The 21,069-nt window shown below is 50.4% G+C and overlaps 1 protein-coding gene across 3 annotated transcripts in view; it reads right to left on the reverse strand.

Moving 5' to 3' along the window:
* Window positions 1-10,432, reverse strand: part of LOC127037463 (fibrinogen-like protein 1-like protein) — a 59,868-nt gene extending 49,436 nt beyond the window's left edge. For all 3 annotated transcript variants that reach the window (XM_050929218.1, XM_050929217.1, XM_050929219.1), the window contains exon 1: window positions 10,280-10,432. In XM_050929218.1, the coding sequence (XP_050785175.1) occupies window positions 10,280-10,283 (4 nt within the window). In that variant the 5' untranslated portion in view covers window positions 10,284-10,432. The remainder of the gene's footprint in view (window positions 1-10,279) is intronic.
* Window positions 10,433-21,069: the final 10,637 nt, after the last annotated feature.

The following is a 21,069-nucleotide window of genomic DNA, read 5'->3' on the forward strand; positions in this document are numbered from 1 at the left end:
CCCCAACTATGTCCATCACTCTGTTCCCCACTGATTAGTATCTCAGTACACCTCTATCTTGATATAACGCTGTCCTCAGGAGCCAAAAAATCTTACCGCGTTATAGATGAAACCATGTTATATTGAACTTGCTTTGATCCACCGGAGTGTGCAGCTCCGCCACCCCTCCCCCCGCGCTTTACTGAGTTATATCTGAAGTTGTGTTATCTTGGGTCGTGTTATATCGAGGTAGAGGTGTACTACATTTGCTAACTGTTCTCAGTTTACCAAAGTAGGTGAAAGAATGCTGCTATGGACAACTTAAAACTCATTAGAAATGGTTGGATGGGAATTAAAAAAGAACATCCAAAAATGGCTAGCCCTCAGAAACTACCTCTGGGAAGGTTGGAAGTCGCTGCAGGAGGCTGACTCAGAGGCTCTAATCCAACTCTTGGAACATGCCCTAGGGCTACGGGACATGTGGGAGATTATTACAGGGATCTGTGCTTGGCTCAAAGATCGTTTGTTGGGAAATGTTATTCTAACCCTTGAGAATATTACAGAATCCCTTATGAGTGAACTGGTGAACAGTGTAAAGACTATTTTGTGGGAAGAAACATGTGGCCAGGCTCAACAAAACCTCACCAATCATCTTGTAAACCTCTTGCAGGATGCCCGTCGGGGTTTATGGCCATCTGGTTTGGAGGAGACTAATGTAGCAAATCAATTAAAGGTGTATTGGCCCTTTAGAGCCACCTGGCAGACAATTTTGGGGGACTGTACACTAAGCCTATGTACACTTACTGTCAGGGGAGTGGCTAAAGGAAAATGGACCTCAGCCATCCTTTTACAGCCAGGGTTCGGGCATGGGTGCAAATGAAAAAGGTCCCAAGAACCCGTATGGCAAGTAGTTATAACAAATAACAACACCCGGTTTCTAATGGGATCCGAGGTATACTACCCACACATGGGTCTCGTGTGGCTGGGACAGGGAAATACCTGGAAGGGATGGCCGCAGGAATCGTCACCCCTGCAGTATTCAGAACCTGTACCCCCTCAGCATTCGGTAGAACAGGGAAATACAATTTGCTGGGAGGGATCGGCTGTGCTTAATGCCCAGGTTTTGGACGGTGGAAGATGTGTAGCGTGGGTGGGATTTGGACCAGGAAACTTTTCCTTGCAACTGGGAAACTCCACTTATCAGATTCATATACTAGCTATGCATTGGCTTAATGTAACAGGACACCCAACAATACCTACTAATTGGACTATGTTGGTACCTGAACCCACTGGGACCATATGATAGAATTACTCTGGCAGCTCCAGGTCAAGCATCGCCAAATGCAGATTTTGGAAGCCAAGGCTCTTGCAGGAATAAATGCATTCCAACTGTCTACTGAACTGTCTGCTGATTGTACTTGGACTGATGTTGCCTGTGCCCTTTGGACAGGCCTAATGGACACTCATTCACTTCTTGGTCGTATTACTCATGTTGTAGGAACGTTATTCCTATTAAATGTAGTATTGATCATATTCATGGGGTGTTTGAAATTATGTGCTGCCTTAGCCTCTCCCAGAAAGCCATATTTGTAAATTCAGTGGCTTACCCTTTTTTATGACCTGCCTTTTCTCTTTCCTTGTAGCATGATCAGTGGACCAAGCATATCAGCATAGCTGGAGCCAGGGCCTCCAGCCTGAATGCCCCCATCGTTCAGTGTGCGAGAAAAAGGGACGCCTGGACCCTTCTTTGAAGAGAGTGAGGGAGTGTTGGGATATGTTAGGGTTAAGTAAAGACCTGGGAAGTTGCTGGTGTGCTTACATGGCATTAGGGGATAAAGGCATAAGCAGGCAGTACGTCTTTGTTTGTTAAATAAGATGCCATATTTCCCCTTCCCTGTTGCTTGTAAGAATTGATAAGGCCTGCAGCTGCATGAAAAATGTACTAGTCAAATGAACACCCTTTGTGTGAAAGAAGGTAAAAGTAATGTTATCACAGAATCATAGAATCTCAGGGTTGGAAGGGACCTCAGGAGGTATCTAGTCCAACCCGCTGCTCAAAGCAGGACCAATCCCCAACTAAATCATCCCAGCCAGGGCTTATCTCCCCTTCCCTTCCTTTCCCAGCTACATAAACAAGCCCTGGCTCATGGCCCCTTCCTCCCTCCCCTGAGAACCTCTCGTGGCCCCTTCCTCCCTCCCCTGAGAACTGCTGATCAGGGGAATTTGTAGCAATAGATTATTGCAAAGAAAGGTATTTTCGAGGTGAAAATGCCTGTATAACACGCTTAATGCTGTGAACAATAAACAGGGGTCGGTATACAAATTGTATGGGTGTTTCTATTACTTAATAAGGGTTTTGGGGGTGCTGTAACAAACGCAGGCCTTTACATACTAACTACATACTAGATAAAAAGAGTGTGCTGTAACTAATCCAGGGCTTACTCGACAATTGGGTCGAGGGGAACAAGTATCGCAATAAACAAGCCTGTACTCAAATCCGCCTCTGGGTCAACCTGCTCCTTTTTTCTTCTAACAGATCCAAGCAGCTTACATGCCAGAGGCTGTGGGTGAACAGCCCAGGAGTGGGGTTCTCACAGCAGAGCAGGGTCAGGCTGGCTCCCAGAGTCAAGGATTGGAGTGACCTAGCAGATCACTGGTCCAGATAACACCAGGGGAATGTCACAGTGGCCAGGGTCGGCTCCAACGTTTTTGCCGCCCCAAGCGGCAAAAAAAAACAAATAAAAAAAGCCATGATTGGCAGCAGCTCTACCACCATTACTTCATTCTTTGGTGGCAGTTCGGCAGCAGGTTCTATCCTCTGAGAGGGACTGAGGGGCCCGCTGCCGAATTGCCGCCAAAGAGCCGGATGTGCTGCCCCTCTCCATTGGCTGCCCCAGGCACCTGCTTGCTGCACTCGTGCCTGGAGCCGGCCCTGGCAGTGGTGCACCAAGCAGGGTGTATGTGTGGCTTGTTACTCCAAACAGAGTTCACACTTAGCACTGATATTTGTGATTTTAAGTGAGTCTTAAGTGCAGTGGCTAAGAACAGTCAGGAGGCGGTCACAGCTTTGTTATTTTCTGTTTGTTCATTTCGGGTGAGGGAACTAAGCACAAGAAAGCAGAAAAATGACCACCAGGGAGGCAGCTACAAAACTAGAGCTGGCCAGACAGGAAGCGGCAGGGAAGGAAAAGGACTGCGAGTTTCAAATGTGGCAGGCACAAATGAGGATCAAAGAAGAGGAGGCTGCACATAGAAGGGCTATGGAAGAAAAAGAGAGAGAGAGAGAGAGAGAGAGAGAGATCAGACACCAGCTGGACCTGCTAGAGAAGCAGAACCAGAGGCCCCCAACCCCAATGACTCCCATCACTACAGAAATCCACAAGTGGGAACACTTATGTCCTGCATACAGTGAGGAGGACAATATTGCTGAATATCTGACTACCTTCGAAAGGCTGTGTGTAATACATGAGAGTTCCTACCCTGATTGCAAAATTAACTGGTAAAACTTGAAATGTATTCAATGGAATGCCTACTGAAAATGCTTAGACTATTGTAAATTTAATGATACTCCTTTGCAAAGTCTTCAGATTACACCTGAAACATATAGTGTTAAATTTAGGAATCTTAAAAGAGATATTGGGATGAGTAATGGGGAATATGTAAACAAATGAAAGATTTGTTGGGAAAATGGGTGAGGGATAAAGAGGTGGCAAGTTTTGAAGGAATGTTGGATCTTCTCGCTCAAGAGCATTTCCTAGGTATATGTAAGGCTGATATAAAGCAGCATCTATGGGACAAAGATGTAAAGTTTGTGGACGAGAAGGCATCAGCTAAAAAAAAGCCATCTAACAGAATCAGGTGTCTGTTGAGGGCAGGCCACAGAAAGAGGGGTTTAAAACTGGTGGGAAGGGAGGGTCCCATTTTGCCCCTGGGAAAGGGCCTGGGAGCCTAAACATTCTCTTACCCCAAAACATTCGTCTGTTGGTAACTCCTATCCCAAATCTCCTGTAAAAGCAGAAGACCCCAAAAAGTGCTATCAGTGTAACTCCAGGGTGTGATCACCTGAGGAATAAACGCCCTGTGCTAGGAGGAAGCAGGCAATCAACAGCTCATCTCAGTTCTGCTGTCCTCAACACGGAAACCCCCCAGGGAATCGAAGCCTGTCATATTGGCATTGTGAGATTAGCTTCTGCAGAACCAGCCATGGAGTATGTTGATTGTCAAAATTAATGGCAGGGAATACGGGGGCCCAGATCTCCCTAGTTAAGCAGCGTGTGGTCCCAAAGGCCAACATGCTACCTGGCCAAATGGCAGATTGTGGGGGTGGGCGAAAGCCGATTCCTTGTACCACTAGCTAGAATCCATGCGGTGAGGGAAGGTTTGGAAAGTGTTTTGACTGTGGGGGTAATGGAACACCTCCTACTCCACCTGCTCCTTGGTAATGATTTTTTCCATGTAGCCCAGGTTAAAGTATTTGCCTGCAACAGGAGGGAGTTTTATGCTGGGACCCTGAGGGAAAGGGTAAGGTCTCAGGAACTGCTGAGAGAATGGGAGAGAGTCTCCTTGATTCTTCTGCAGCAGGGGGGAAGCCACATGCTTCCAGGTGGGAGGGTGGTTGAGACAAACTCCTGCACTGCAGCTGGAGGCAACACCACATCAGGAAGGGACGGAGGTGTGATGCCTGCCAGGGAGAGAACTGTCCAGCTTGTTAGCTGCCAGCAGGTCACAGCTGAACCTGAGACAAACTTAGCTCTAGGGAGCAGAGAGAAATGTGTCCCAGGAGATCTCACAAACCACTGAGGTGATTGAGGATTCCTGTGACTCTGTTACACAGGGAAGCAGGGTGCTTCCAAGTATGGGAGGGGCTGAGCCTAGCTCCTTTCCAGCAGAAGGAAACATGCCCTCAGGTGCAGGGGCAGGAGAGGTATTGTCAGTGATTAAGGAAACTGCCCTAGTTGGTAGCTGGCAGAGACACTAGAATATCAGGATTATAAGGAACCTCAGGAGATCATCTAGACCAACCCCCTGCTCAAAGCAGGACCAATCCCCAAACAGATTTTTACCCCAGTTCCCTAAATGGCCCCTTCAAGGATTGAACTCACAACACTGGGTTTAGCAGGCCAATGTGCAAATCTCTGAGCTGTCCCTCCCTCCTAGAAGATAGGTAGGTTAGCATCTGTGCACCCAGACACCCAGCCTGTGATCCAGGCTTTGAGAAGGAACTGTGTACCTGACCTCCTGGAGGGGAGCAGTCACACAGCTGACTTCTCAGGGACAGAGAAAGGGGCGGTGGAGGGTCTCCCAATCGAGGTCCCAGTTTGTCAAGCTGCTATTTCTGACACATTTTTGGAAAATAACTGTGTCTCTTTAAATCAAGATGCCCCTCCAAGGCCTGTGATAACAGAGGAGTTGGGACCAGGAAATTGCCAGGTGGTAATCTGTAAGAATACAGATGACCCAATTGATGGGCTGTGCGTGTGTGTGTGCATTCCCCCAGGCTGGTGAAAGACAGGGAGCAGTTATGGGAGAGCTGCTGGGAAAAGGTGCATCTGACTAAAGGGTAAACACACCTAGCTCAGAGAGCACAGATCACAGCCCTCTAGGGGGTAGGGAAGGACTCAGTGCTGGAGGGGGAAACACAGGGTAACCCCAAAAGGGGAGCTGGGTTTCTGCATATATATAGTCCTGGGGTTAGGAAACTGCTCCCCAAAGGGCCAGCCAATGTGCGGGATCCCCCTGAACACCTACCTTGCCAGACCCCGAGGCACCAAAATTCCAGAAACATGATTAAATTAAGAGCCCACACAGAGGGGAACACTGGAGGGAAAGAAAAGCCAGTGACTGATTACATGGGAGAGAGTCAAAGGGAACCATGGGTAATGAACAGACTAACCTCAAATTACACTATCTGAACAGAGGGTGTGGTATAAGATACTTGTAAATGCACATCTGTGATAAACATTTTGGTATTAATGTTAAGTTTTGCGGATAAGAATTTTGACAAGGATGTTAAACCTTATGATAATGCTACTTTTCAATTAATACTTGTAAACAGACTTAAAGCTGACCACAGTGGAGAAACCCTAACCAACCTGGTTTGCTTTGTGAGGGGGAAACTGAGGCACGCTGCCTCATGGCCTTAATGGTTGGATGCCAAGAGAACTATAACACAAACTGCCTTCGAGATCATAGACTCATAGAATATTAGGGTTGGAAGGGACCTCAGGAGGTATCTAGTCCAACCCCCTGCTCAAAGCAGAACCAACCCCAACTAAATCATCCCAGCCAGGGCTTTGTCAAGCCTGACCTTAAAAACCTCTAAGGAAGGAGATTCCACCACCTCCCTAGGTAACTCATTCCAGTGCTTCACCACCCTCCTAGTGAAAAAGTTTTTCCTAATATCCAGCCTAGACCTCCCCCACTGCAACTTGAGACCACTACTTCTTGTTCTGTCATCTGCCCCCACTGAGAACAGCCGAGCTCCATCCTCTTTGGAACCCCCCTTCAGGTAGTTGAAGGTTGCTATCAAATCCCGCCTCACTCTTCTCTTCTGCAGACTAAACAAGCCCAGTTCCCTCAGCCTCTCCTCATAAGTTGTGCCGCAGCCTCCTGATCATTTTCGTTGCCCTCCACAGGAGTCTCTCCAATTTGTCCACTTCCTTTCTGTAGTGGGGGGCCCAAAACTGGATGCAGTACTCCAGGTGTGGCCTCAGTCACCAGTGCTGAATACAGGGGAATAATCACTTCCCTTGATCTGCTGGCAATGCTCCTACTAATGGACCCCAATATGCCATTAGCCTTCTTGGCAACAAGGGCACACTGCTGACTCATATCCAGCTTCTCGTCCACTGTAATCCCCAGGTCCTTTTCTGCAGAACTGCTGCTTAGCCAGTCGGTCCCCAGACTGTAGCAATGCATGGGATTCTTCCATCCTAAGTGCAGGACTCTGCACTTGTCCTTGTTGAACCTCATCAGATTTCTTTTGGCCCAATCCTCTAATTTGTCTACGTCACCCTGGAGCCTCTACTTATGCTCCAGTGTATCTACCTCTCCCTCAGGTTAGTGTCATCCACGAACTTGCTGAGGGTGCAATCCACCCATCATCCAGATCATTAATAAAGATGATGAACAAAACTGGCCCCAGGCTGTCCTGCGGGCCCTAAGCAGTATCATTGAACTGGTTCCCCTATGCTCCAGTGAAGGCAGTCCCCAGCCGGCTCCACTGACCCCAGTGTGTTGAAGGGGCACAGCCACCACCGCTGCAGAAACACCCCCCCCCCATTGCTGACACCCAACGCCGCAGACGCTGCAGCAGTGACTCAAACTGTCACACGGAGGCTGCATCTTGCCAGAGCCCATGGCCTTTCTGCAGCCCCAGCCACTCCTGGCTCACCATCAGCATTTTGACAGGAAGTACCAAGAAGTAATAACAACAACAATAATACAAATGTGTGTGTGTGCGTGACTGTGTGTGGGTGACAGAGTGTATGTGTGTGTATATGTGTGTGTGAGAGAGACCCAGTGCGCCGAGCAAGACAGAGAGAGAGAGAGAGACTCTGTGTGTGTGTGTGTGTGAGACTGTGACTGAGTGTGTGTTGGGGAGTGTGAGACTGTGTCTGTGTGTGTGAGACAATCTGTTTTGGGGGACTGTGACTCATGAGATGCAGAGTGTATGTGGGTGTGAAAGCCAGTCTGTGTGCGAGAGAGACTGTGTGTTCGGGAAGTGTGAGAGACAGTGAGCGCAGTCACTTTAAATCCCCCCTTGAGAGTTTCGCTCCTCCTGTCCTGGCCCCGCCTGCCCCCCCAGGCAGGCAGGGTGCAGGGAGGAACTCCGCTCCGGGTGGCGCTGGGATGCACCACTCTGGACTCCCAAGGCTGGGTCGGACTCAGCAGAGCTGGAGGCTGGAGCCCTCACCGGCCAGTTGAGGAGTGAGGGAGGGTTAGGGTGGGGGAGAAGCCTGCCAGCCCAGCGCAGGGGAGGGTCCAGAGACAGAGGTTTCCAGCGAGGGTGCTGCCCCAAATTGTCAGGTGCCCCACGCAGCCAGGTATGCTGTGTATGCCTAGGGACGGCCCTGCGGGGGATACTGGGGTTGGGGGGCAGAAGGGAGGTGCAGGGATTGGAGTGAAGGGGGCACACTGCAGACGTTAAGGGCTCAGAAGGAAGGTGCAGGGGTAGGAGTGAAGGGGATGCAGGGACTGGGGACAGGAGTTGGGGTGCAGAAGGGAGGTGCAGGGATTTTGGTGATGGTGGCACAGTGTAGGTGTTAGGGTGCAGGAAAGGGAGCAGAGGTTGGGAGTGAAGGGGGTGTAGGGATTAGGGGCATAGGAGGGGGAGCAGGCATTGGGGCAAAGGGGGCACAGGGCAGAGGTTAGGGGCTCAGGAGGGAGGCGCAGGGGGTAGGAGTGAAGGGGTGCAGGGATTGGGGGCAGGGTTTGGCATGAAGGGGGCACGTACAGTGCAGGGGTTAGGGGCACAGGAGGGGAATGCAGGGGTTGGGGGAAGGAGGTGCAGGGATTGGGGTGATGGTGGCACAGTGTAGGTGTTAGGGGGCAGAGGTTGGGGGTGTAGGGATTTGGGGTATAGGAGGGGGAGCAGGCATTGGGGCAAAGGGGGCACAGTGCAGAGGTTAGGAGCTCGGAGTAGGAGTGAAGGGGGTGCAGGGATTGTGGGCACAGGAGGGTAATGCAGGGGTTGGGGTGAAAGGGGCATGCACAGTGCATGGGTTGGGGGGCAGGAGGGAGGTGCAGGTGGTAGGAGTGAAGGGGGTGCAGGGATTGGGGTGAAGGTGTTAGGGTGCAGGAAGGGGGGCAGAGGTTGGGAGTGTAGGGATTAGGGGCATGGGGGGGAGGGATTGGGGCAAAGGGGGCACAGTGCAGAGGTTGGGGGGAAGGGATGGTGGGGAGCTTGGGAAGCCTGTGGGGAGCCAGGGGCAATAGGGGCAGGGGTGAAAGTAAAATACAGGACTTGTACTGCTGGAGTCTTGAGAGGGCGTGGCCTCATCCAGAAGAGGCGTGGCTCAACCGGAAGGGGCGGGGCCGCTCAAGGTTTAAAGGTCCTGGGGCACTGGCTGTGTCTGGGAGCCCCAGGACCTTTAAATCAACCCGGGGCTCTCAGCTGCAGAGGTGGCTGGGAGCCCCCGGGGCTCAGGGGCAAATTAAAGGGCCCAGGGTTCTGTCCACTGCGGAGCCTGGGCCCTTTAAATCCCCACCACAGCTCAGGCAGGGCGGGATTTAAAGGACTCGGTGCTCCTGCCACTGTGGGGAAACCCGAGCCTTGCCAGGTTGGGATTGGGTTTTAAAGTGCCCAGAGCTCCTGCCGCAGCAGGGAGCCCCAAGCCCTTTAAATCCAGCCCCAGCCCGGCCGCTGGAGCCGTGGGCAGTGTTCAGAGGGCTCTGGGCTGCCCCCAGCCGCGGGAGTTCTGAGCTCTTTAAATCCCCGCCTCGGAAGCCGGTGTGGTCCGGCACGGCGTACTGGTACCGGATGGTACCGGCTTACTTTCACCTCTGAATGGAAGGCAGCATGCCCATGGGGGCCAGAGGCACCAAAATGCAAGTTCTCCCAGGGTACCATTTTCCCTAAGGCCAGCCTTGCCCAGCTTAGATGCAATTTTTAAACATGAATGGCTTCACCTCAGTTGTTAGATTTCCCCAACAAATAGGCTTTTTTGCCCAGTTCAAAACACCTTCCATTCTGCCCCTAAAACCTCCTTGCAACATTGAATCTGGGGCAAGCTGGGGAAATTTGCTCTGGGGTTGGGTGAACGGATTGGGGCTGGATGAAGGGTTTGCTCTGGGGTTGGGTGAAGGGATTGGGTCTGGATGAAGGGTTTGCTCTGGGGTTGGCTGAAGGGAAGAGAAGGAAGGTGACGTTACTTAGGCCTCAGCCCGCCAGCCCTCTGTGGAGTGAGGGGGGAGACGCTGCTGTCACACTCCCGTGCGAGTGGGGATGGGGCCACGCTGGATATTGGTAAGTAGCGTGTCAGGACAACGCCTCAGTCCTCCATGGTGCAGGGTCATAGAGGGGGCAGGTCTTGGGTGGAGAACAGGCATGTGTGGGAAGGCCTGGGCCTGATCCTCCTGATGCTAACGAGGTGCTTAGATATGTGTTCTCCTCTCTGGCCTCCCTTCTGCTGCTAGCTCGGATGGCTGCCCAGCAGCCCCTCATTGACACAGGATCGGGGCCCCTTGCATTCCTTCCCCCCCGTCACTCTTTGCCTTGTCCTACCCACAGCACTCTGCCTGCATGAGGCGCTCCAGCCTCTGGCGCGGAATGAAAGGTTTGGGTAGGAAAATAACTCACCCATTCTGATGGTGCTGCTGAGCAGATGGGCAAGAAAACTGAATGGTCCGTCTGCCTGCTCCTGAGCACTGAGCTGCGATTTGTCCCTTTATAGCAGAGCCGGCACCTCCGTCCTCACCCAGTTTACCTCAGAACCTCAACTCCCAGCAAGGAAGATTTGCATGTGCAGAAGGAAATAGTCACTGCTTGTGAGTCTTGGGCGGTTTTATTACCCACAATAGTAGAAAATAGCCGGACAATCCTCCCTCCTTCCTGAGAACGCCAGATACGCCCACGATCACAGAGCAGTGAGCCAGGGATTTCTGTTATTGACACTGTCCCAACTCGAAGCATTTCTGAAGAACTGTCCAGGCACCTGAGCAAATAAGGAAACATATGAAAAGATCAGTCCAGACAGGATGGGGGGAATCTGGGCTCTGTAGGACCTGCCAAGCAATGTCAATAACCCGATGGGCAAGGGCAGTTCGAGAGTCGCTGCTTGTTACCACCTGTCGGCCGGTCAAGGGGAAGGGAGAATGAGCGGTTGGGCTCAGTCCGGTTGCCAGGTGCGAGCAGCACAGAACCCATCCCCTGCACTGGCACTAGCTGAGCCCGTGGGCTGCAGTCTCTGTGCAGAGCCCACCTAGAGGTCGTCCCTCCAGCACTGATGCGGTGTGGCTGGCAGATGGGGGAGAAGGGGACTTGGTGGGTCTTTGTGCTGTTTTTCCTTTTCTACACAGGAACATGGCACTCTGGGTTCAAACTACAGCAGAGCAATTTAGCAGACTGACCTCAGGAAAATCTGCCGAGCTGTAAGAGCAGTGGGACAATGGCACAGAAGAGAGGCCTAGGGAGCTTGTGGAAGCTCCTTCACTGGAGGTTTCAAAAGAAGGCTGGAGCCATCTGTCTTGGATGGTTTAGACACAACAAATCCTGCATCTCGGCAGGGGTTAGACTAGATGACCCTTGCAGTCCCTTCTAACCCTCTGGCTCTATGATTTTAGGACTGAAGGGACTTCTAGGTCATGGAGTCCAGCCCCCACTGTTGCAGCAGCCCCCTCGTAAATTTATCATGTTCTGGCTTGAAATTAATTAGGTTGTTTGCTCCCACTGCTCCTATTGGGAGGTTGTTCCCAAACCTCATTCCCAGAGCCAGGTGGGTCACACCCACGTCCTTCCACGATGTCCTCAGTGCAGGAGCATGGAGTCACGCCAACATCCTTCCACAGTGTCCCCAGTGCCAGGTGGTCCACGCTCACATCCTTTCATGGTGTCTTAAGTGCCAGACGGGTCACGTTCACGTTTTTTCACATTGTCCCCAGTGCCAGGTGGGTCATTCTCATGGGACCTGTGTCCCTCTTTGCCTTCCAAAGGGAGAAATATCCTGGAAACCTCCCATGGCTGATAAGAATGCTACAGGCTCTTTGTGCTTGGAGACATGCTGTTAGAACTGATACAGTTACATAGGCTTTCTGATGCTGCAGAGAGGGAGAGCAGGGCAACTCACTGCCATCCTGCTCCCCTCCCTGGGATCATTGCCTGGCAGAGGTTAGCACCAGGGAGGGTGCATGGGACAGCAAAGGGTTGACAAGGGCTCTGTGACAGGAGCTATCACTGGTGAGCTGACAGGCACTACTGGGACTAGGAGGATTTGTGCTCAGATTAAAAAACACACATTCTCCCATGAACACTTCAGCCAACTCTTAACTAAGTTTCATTCAGACACAATCCACAGTGCTGAGCTACTTGACTTCACAAGGTACCTTTGCTATCTTGAGCTCTGGGGTTCACATGCAGTGGGTGGGGGTGTGTGTGATGGGTTCAGACACAGAGACCCCCTTGGGACTGTCACCTGATGTGCTGAGATTACCTCTGAGCCTGTTTCCTCTGCCATTTGGGACCTCAGAATCCTGTCTTGTTGAGCCAGACACTCCAGTCTGTTGCAACACAGACCCAGGGTCTGAACCACGCCCCCAAAGCTGCAGACTTAACCAAAAACTGTTCAGCAGGTCACCTATCTCCACCACCCAGACACTCAGTTCCCAATGGGATCCAAACCCCAAATAAATCTGTTTTACTTTGTATAAAGCTTGTACAGAGTAAACTCATAAATTGTCCACCCACTATAACACTGACAGAGAAATATGCATAGCCGTTTGCCCCCCCCACAAGTATTAATCACTTATTAAGTATAAAAAGTAGGATTTAAGTGGTTCCAAGTAATAACAGACAGAACAAAATAAGTCACCAAGCAAAATAAAGCAAAACCTGCACGTCTAAGCCTAATACATTAAGAAACTGAACACGGGTAAATCTCACCCTTAGAGATGTTCCAATAAGCTTCTTTCAGAGACCAGACTCCTTCCTAGTCTGGGCCCAATCCTTTCCCTGGTACAGTTCTTGTTAGCTCCAGCTGAGGTGGTAACTCCATGGATTTCTCATGACTGGCAGCCCCCTTTGTTCTGTTCCATCCCTTTATATATCTTTGGCACAAGGCGGGAATCCCTTGTCTCTCTCTGGGTTCCCACCCTCCTTCCAAATGGAAAAGCACCAGGTTAAAGATGGATTCCAGTTCAGGTGACAGGGTCACATGTCACTGTAAGACTTCATTTCCCCCTTGCCAGCACACTATACAGGAAGGCTTACAAGTAAACAGAGCCATTTACAACCAATTGTCCTGGTTGATGGGAGCCATCAACATTCCAAGCCATCATAAATGGCCCACACTTTGCATAATTACAATAGGCCCTCAGCGTTATAGTTCACAGTTCTAGTTTCAGATACAAGAACGATACAAGTATCAGAGGGGTAGCTGTGTTAGTCTGGATCTGTATAGGACTCTTTGCTGCTTTTAAAGAATGATACATTTCTACAAATAGGATGACCAGACTCAGTAGATAACAAGCTTTGTAGTGATACCTCACAAGAGACCTTTAGCACAAAGCATATTTCAGTTACATTATATTTACACTCATTAGCATAGTTCCATGAAACATATGGAGTGCAGCATCACAGGGGGTTTCTCTGGGAAGGAAGTGAATAGCCTTTATTTACTGAATAGTATTTATTTACTGGGCTGAGGTTTCCAGAGCTATTAAGGATATGAATTCTCTGGGAAAGCCCCACTCAGCGCTGGCTGCCACAAACCTGAGTTGTGCCAGAGAAGCACCTGATAGCCCCAAATATCATTGCTTCACTTCTGGTACAGTATCTCTCCCCAGAACCACGGCAGCCTGTGCCTCAGGTCACCTGTCACGGTGACACAAAGCAGATAAACCATGAAACCACCAGCACAGACACCAACAGGACAAGCAGGGCTTGCTGGGAGCGGTCACAGCAATGCCCCGCCCACGGGGCAGGAGGGAGCTATAAATACTGGACCGAGCATCCCTCCACTCAGCCTGCACCTGCAGCAGCTTCCAGCTCCATGTGTGTCCCTGCAGAGACGGCATGGGTGAGACTGGGCTCTGGCAGCGGGACAGCAAATGTGCCTCTCTGCACTGCTGTATGCACCCGCATGTCCGAGAAAGCTGCTGTTTAACTGCCCACACTGTGCCCCTTGCCATGCATGTGCACAGTGCTCCGCCCAGGGGGTGGCCCAATTTTTCAGGTGCCCCACACAGCCATGTATGCTTTGTATGCCTAGGAACGGCCCTGCTACACTTGATACCAGCTGCCAACTAGACATCGAGCCGTTGATCACTACCCATTGAGCCCCACAATCTAGCCAGATAGTCAGCGACTAAACCTCTTGCAGTAAACTAAGAGGGCAGGTATGACACTCTGTATCTCGGGGTAACACCTTGTACCCCCATATTCATCCTTATAATATGCTTGTGTGGTATCCAATGTAAAGTTTATCATGTTGGGTGTCTTTGAAAGGCTCATGATGCACGGAGCATTGTTGTTATAGTGATGTTATAGTAAAGGTATAGGTTGTAATTTCATGTATATAGTTATGAGGCTGAAAATGTGTCCTCATGGCTTAAAACAGGCCCAGGCTAAAACTCTCCAAGAGCAGAGGGGCAGTTCACACCTCCTCAGGGCATGTATGGGACAAACCCAGCCCAGCCTCACAGGAACAAAGGACACTGGCCTAGGCAGCAGCTAGGGAGTGCGAAGAGGTAATGCTCACATGACTCTGAAATGTGTGGGGAGGGTGGGGGCAAAGCCAAGAGGGAAGAAAGAACACGATAAAAGGGAGGATGTTTGCCAGACTCTTCCTCTCTCTTCCACCTCCATCTACAGACACCACCACCAAGTGACTGAAGTGCTGATCAAAGGGGAAAGCCTGACTGAAGGGCAACCAGCCAGCCTGTGGTAAGAAGCATCTAAGTTTGTAAGGGCACTGAAAGTGTTGAGATCAGCTTCAAATGCATTTTGCTTTCATTTCGTTTGACCAACTCCAACTTGTGTTTTGACTTGTAATCACTTAAAATCTATCATTTGTAGTTAATACATCTGTTAGTTTATTCTACCTGAAGCAGTGTGTTTGGTTTGAAGTGTGTCAGAGACTCCCCTTGGGATAACAAGCCTGATGCATATTAATTTTTTCGTTAAACTGATGAACTCATATAAGCTTGCAGCATCCAGCGGGCATAACTGGACACTGCAAGAGGGAGGTTCCTAGGGTTGTGTCTGGGACCAGAGATATTGGCTAGTGCCATTCACTTGCAAGTAGCTGGGAGCAGCTTACATGCCAGAGGCTGTGCGTGAACAGCCCAGGAGTGGGGTTCTTACAGCAGAGCTGGGTCAGGCTGGCTCCCAGAGTCAAGGACTGGAGTGACCTAGCCGATCATCAGTCCAGATAACACAAGGGGAACATCACAGTCCAGAGAAGAACAACAAAAATGAGGAATGGTCTAGAAAACATGACCTGTAAGGGAAGATTGAAAAAATTGGGTTTGTTTAGTCTGGAGAAGAGTGTGGGGTGGGGGGACATAATATCAGTTTTCAAGCACATACGGCGGAGGGAGTAAATTTGTTTTTGTTAACCTCTCAGGATAGGACAAGAAGCAATGGGCTTAAATTGCAGAAAGGGAGGTTTAGGTTGGATATTAGGAAAAACTTCCTAATGGTCAGGGTGGATAAGCACTGGAATAAACTGCCTAGGGAGGTTGTGGAATCTCCATCATTGGAGGTTTTTAAGAGCAGGTTGGACAAACACCTGTCAGGGATGGTCTAGATAATACTTAGTCCTGCCATGAGTGCCGGGAACTGGACTAGACGACCTTTCAAGGTCCCTTCCAGCCCTACGATTCTATAGGTCATAGCAGAAGCGTCTTTGTGGCAGCCTAGGGGACAGGATCCTGGTGTCCTGACTGAAGCAGTACCGTTGTCATGGGTATCCACGTGTTAGTGTATCTGTATGTCCTAGGGGGTGCTAGTACCAGGCCTTCACAGCCATAAACCTGGCCAAGTGCTTTTGCTACTGAACTGAGCCCATAGCCTCTCTTCATAAAGAACATTGAGGTTTGCTGAATCAGCATTGCAGCGTCTCTGCAATGCACCCAGGGCCAGCTCCAGGCACCAGCTTAGCAAGCAGGTGCTTGGGGTGGCCACTCTGGAGAGCAGCGGCAGGTCCAGCTATTCGGCAGCAATTCAGTGGAGGGTCCCTCACTCCCGGTCGGAGCGAAGGACCTCCCACTGAATTGCCGCAGATTGTGATCGCGGCTTTTTTTTTTTTCCCCAGCTACTTGGGGCAGCAAAACCCCTGGAGCTGGCCCTGAATGCACCTCCCATCCAGACACCAGCCTCATCACAAGCTAAGGTAAGGGAGCTTTCTAAGGGAGCCCCGGGTTAAAGTATTGGCAGTTCTTCACTGCACAACCGTCTCCTCCCCTTAGCCTGGCATGCTCTGAAATATCTGTCAGCTGGTAAGTCCTAACAGCACCTGGTAAAATGTAGCCACCGTGTGCTAATGACCAGGGTGCATGTGGATGGAGGACAGGACACTGGAGAACAATACGCGTGGCATATTCTGGGTGTGATTCACCATCTTGTTAGACCCGAGCTGAGAGAAATGGAATCGCACCCCATCCACCTGGAGTGGTCCAGTGAATAGTGCTTAACATGGGATACTGCTTAATAACACAGTATTGGCTAGGCCCCCAGCTGGTGCCCTGAAGTCAAGACTGTTATGGGGAACCCACCATGCCTTTCCTGATGGCTGTACAACCCTACACATACACCTGCCCCACCCCACACCTAATGTCTGCCCGGTTTGTGACCATGCCGGTGGTGAATGCGGAGAGGGGACAGAGGGCTGGAAAGAAGTACAGTGTGGTTGACATTAGGGCTGTCAAACAATTTAAAACAGTAATCGTGTTTAATCGCATTGTGAAACAAGAACAGAATACACGCAGCGAACTTTATTATATCCATTTTGGGATGTTTTTCTACATTTTCAAATATATTAATTTTAATTACAAGGTAGAATACAAAGTGTACAGTGCTCACTTTCTTTTATTATTTTTGATTACAAATATTTGCCCTGTAAAAAAAGATAAATAAAATAATGTTTAGCATATCTGGCACCTAAATACCTTGCAACACCAGCTACAACAGTGCCATGTGAACTCTTGTTCTCATTTTCAGGTGACATTGTAAATAAGAAGGCGGCAGCATTATCTCCCGTAAATGTAAACAAACTTGTTGTCTTAGCAATTGGCTGAACAAGAAGTAGGACTGAGTGGACTTGTGGGCTCTAAAGTTTTACATTGTTTTGTTTTTTGAGTGCAGTTATGTACAAAAAATGTTTCTACATTCATAAGTTGCATTTTCATGGTAGATTGCACTTCAGTACTTGTAAGAGAGAAACTGAAAAATACGATTTCTTTTTTTCTTTTTTATAGTGCAAATATTTGTAATAAAAAGTAATAGAAAGTGAGCACTGTACACTTTGTATTCTGTGTTGTAACTGAAATCAGTATATTTGAAAATGTAGCAAAAACATACAAAATATTTATAATAATTGTAAATTGGTATTCTGTTTAACAGCGAGATTAAAACAGCAATTAATTGCAATCAATTTTTTAATCGAGTCAATTTGTTTTGAGTGAATTGCTTGACTTAACTGTGATTAATTGGTGGCCCTAACTGAAATACAAAATGTTGCTGTGCTGTATGTGGGAAAGGTTCAGGCCTGGACCCACAAAGGACGTGGGTGTCGCAACAGCATAACACCGCTTCCCTGTTAGGTGCCTAGCAAATCACTGGCACATACTGCAATCCACGAGCCCACGGTAGGTGCCCAGGTTCCCTGTACACTGCCCGGGGTGAGATGGGCTCCTGAGAAAGGGAGCATGCTAGGTGGGAAGCTGTCTAAGCTAGCCAATGGGAGAAGCTGCCCCGAGAAACAGCTCCAGAAGGTGGGTGCCTCTAGCAACAAGCTGGCAGGAGGGCAGAGCAAGACACCCTTCCTTGTAAGACTTGGCCCAGTGCTTAGTGAACTCACCCAGCCTGCGAGTGGGCCCTGGGTCCAGTCCCTCCTGCCTGATGAGAAGGGGACTGCTCCAAGTTGGCTAAATAACGAAAGGTGGGGTGGGAAGGAGCACAGGAGCACGACGCTGCAGCCTGGGGGGAGAGTGAAGACCCTGCTCCAATGACTCTCAGCATGACCACCAGATCAGGCCCAGCAGGCAAGCACCTCTCCTCCCCCCAAGTGTGCTTCACTCTGGGGCTTAGCTGGGTGACAAGTGTCCAGACCCCTAGAGGGAGGAAGCAGAGCACAAGTCCAGAGGCAGAAATGGAGACACTCGGGAACTTTTACTGCAAGAACTTGGCTCCTGGGGAGTGAAGGTGCCTGCAGGGATTGGTGGGGGTGTGAAGTGCATCAGCACCTGCCTTAGGCAGCTATGTGCCAGCCCAGCGCAGCTCCATGGGCACAGGACCTGGGCGCTCACTGAGTAAAACACAGTAGCCAGGCTGTGTCGTGAGCCAGCCCTGCCCAGTGGGCACCGGGAAGACCTCTGGCCCAGTCGCCTTTGTAGCCAGGCCCATGCATGAGCCCAGCCCAAGCTGTTATTCTGAAAGCAGTGAGGCAGCTGGAACTGCCCTAGGGCTGCAGCGGTGCCGGCAGGGTCCCAGCGCCGTGTCTCTAGCAAGGCCTGTTTCTGGTGGCTCGGGGGGACACTATGTAGTGTAAGTTCCCCCCCCTTGCGGGTCCTAGCTCCATGCACAGCTCACACCCTTGCTGAGGGCCTGTCAGGGATTCTCACTCACCGCAGGTGGTGCCTCCTCCTGGCTGCTCTGGGGAACACCTTGCTTCCAGATCCGACACATCCCCTTGTGGTCTCCCCTCACTGTGGCCCCTCTCCCGCGCCAGGAGCTGCAGCTTTTTCTTGATGACTCAGCCCTCTGGCCAGGTCACTACGGGGTGTCCCCTCTGGGGTACAGATCTCACTGGACCCGCTGTCCAGGCAGTGCCACTCCGCCAGTGGCTGATAGGGGACCTGGGCTCACCCGCTACTCTGGGTCCAGGGACCCTACAAGATGCAGCCAAGGTCTGCTTGGTCCCCAACTGTGCTGCTTTCTCCCTGGGCTGCTTCCTACCTGCCTCCCACAGGCTTCCCAAGTCCGCCCTTCCCCCAGGGCCAGGCCCCCAGGGGTCCTGCTCTTTTCCTAGCTTCCCTCCTTCCCTCCCTAATGCACAAGAGGATGGCTGCAGCCTTCCTCCCTGCAGCCAGTTCTGGAACCAGCTTCCTGGCTTTACCTAGCCCAGCCTGCACCAGCTCCATCACCCAGTCAGGGGTTGCATCTCCAGCCTGAGCCCCTCATGTGGGGCCATTCTCCCTAATTGGCCATTTCTCCTCCCAAAAGGCCTGATCGGAGGGGACTGGTCACACAATGGGGTTAACAACAAGGGAAGATCCATGATGGCCACAGAACTGCCTGACTCCCATTCGTTTTAATGGGATTTGGGTGTCTAAATCCCTGCGGCTATATAGAAAGTCTCAGCCATGGTTCCCAAATGCCCCAGAGGCTGGAATTCATTTGGATAAAGTATTCATCGAACAATTAAAATAAAAAAAATTAGGAAAAATCAATGTTTGTGAACAGTTTGGGCCAGTCTGAGCCCCAGGCCTGGCCCTGCTGGTGTCACTGGGGCTAGTCAAGGAGTCAGGCACTAGTCACCATGAGCCAAGGATCAGAACCCAGTCTTCTGGAACCAAAGTATGGGCCAAATCCACCCACTGAGCTGTTTGTTATAAACTGGCTGCCCAGCCCAAGGCCTGCATTCTGTCATGCCAAAACCTAGAGCCAGGTAGTAATGTTTAACATGGGATTCTTCTCATTGGCACACACCTTAGCACAAACACACCTTGTGCACTCCCCCCCCCTCCATGATTACAAACATACACACACTCATGCCAGGTTCCTGTTACAAGAGGTAATTCACATCAGCCATATTTATTGAGAACTTTGTGGAAGGATACAAATATTTCCACTGAAGCGATACGATTTTATAAACCTATATTCTTTATATACTTTATATACTTTAATAAATGCCTCTCTGACAATCATGCAAAGATAGGTATTTCTGTAAGAAAATAGCTAGATAAAAAAGGAAATGGAAAGCACTAATCCATCTAGTGGGGCTCTCCTGCCCTGGACAGCTGCATGGTCCCTCACGCTTTTTGGCCTTCTCAGGAATGCAAATCACTCATGATGTGATACAGTTTTCCCACAATGCCCTGCTTCTATCAGACTAGCCAGACCTGTCCCCTCAGAGTGTGGACTGACCTACAGACCTCTAGCCAAGCACAGGAGACGTCCTAGAAAAAGCTGCTTTGACCTATACTGACTACAGCGAAGGGCGGCAGGGAGACTGTTTGAGCTGAGCTTACAAGGGAAAGAAACAGCTTCCTTTCCTCCTATTGCAACTCTGTCCAGCACATCTGGAGAGACAGAGTGTCATTCGCGTCTCAGAAATGCTGTGGCCAGGAGGCTGACTGGCAAGTGCCCACAGCTTTGATGTAGCCTGTGATGGGGGAGTGGAAAATGGTGTTGAACCAGAATGTGCAAAAGCAGCCAGAATTTGAAGACAAATACACGTCACTGAGTGAAAAGCAAATTCGCAAAAGGCAGAAGAGAAGGGAGTAGCCCAGCAGTCAGACCTGAGCTCGGATTCTGACCACCCAGCATGGGAAGGATGGGATCTGGGTGGGTGGTGAGCTTATCTGCACAAATACACACACCAGTGGCAGGAAGCTTCTCTGTTGCATCCTGCCCTGCACAGGAGGAAGTCTAGCACACAAGCTGCGAGTGTCAGTGGCACCGAGACCGGGAGCAGGGACATGGCTGTTTGAGGAAAGCAGGCCACCTACTCGGACTTCCCAGCAGAACTCAGCCATTTCCTAATGGTGGCACTAAGGGGAATGAAGCCCAGTTAGGCCTAGGAAACTGTCCTGACCTCCCATGAATGATGCCTTGAAAGAACCTCAACTTGGTGTGGCAACCTGCTAAGAAGCAGACATGTAGCCATCATATTGGGGAGAAGGTTCTTGCCCTTGTTTATTAGGACCTTTACATACAAACAGGACCACTGGGGCTTAGACATCCATGGGTTGCTTCTTGTTCCCCAGATTCTTCTGTGTGTGACATCACAGTGGTTGCTATGGAGACGATCATGATGTCACACAGAGGGTTCTCACTACGTCTGGGGAATAAACACCAATGAGCCTGCTTTCATACAAACGCCCCTTGTAGGAGACAGCATAGAGGTGACTTCTAAAGCTGCCGGACTCGCAGCGTGTTATTCAGAGCTCTCAGCTGGTCTGTACGGGGAAGGAATGGGCTTGCACTGCACA

The sequence above is a fragment of the Gopherus flavomarginatus genome, chromosome 19 (assembly GCF_025201925.1).
Source record: "Gopherus flavomarginatus isolate rGopFla2 chromosome 19, rGopFla2.mat.asm, whole genome shotgun sequence".
NCBI lineage: Eukaryota > Metazoa > Chordata > Testudines > Testudinidae > Gopherus > Gopherus flavomarginatus.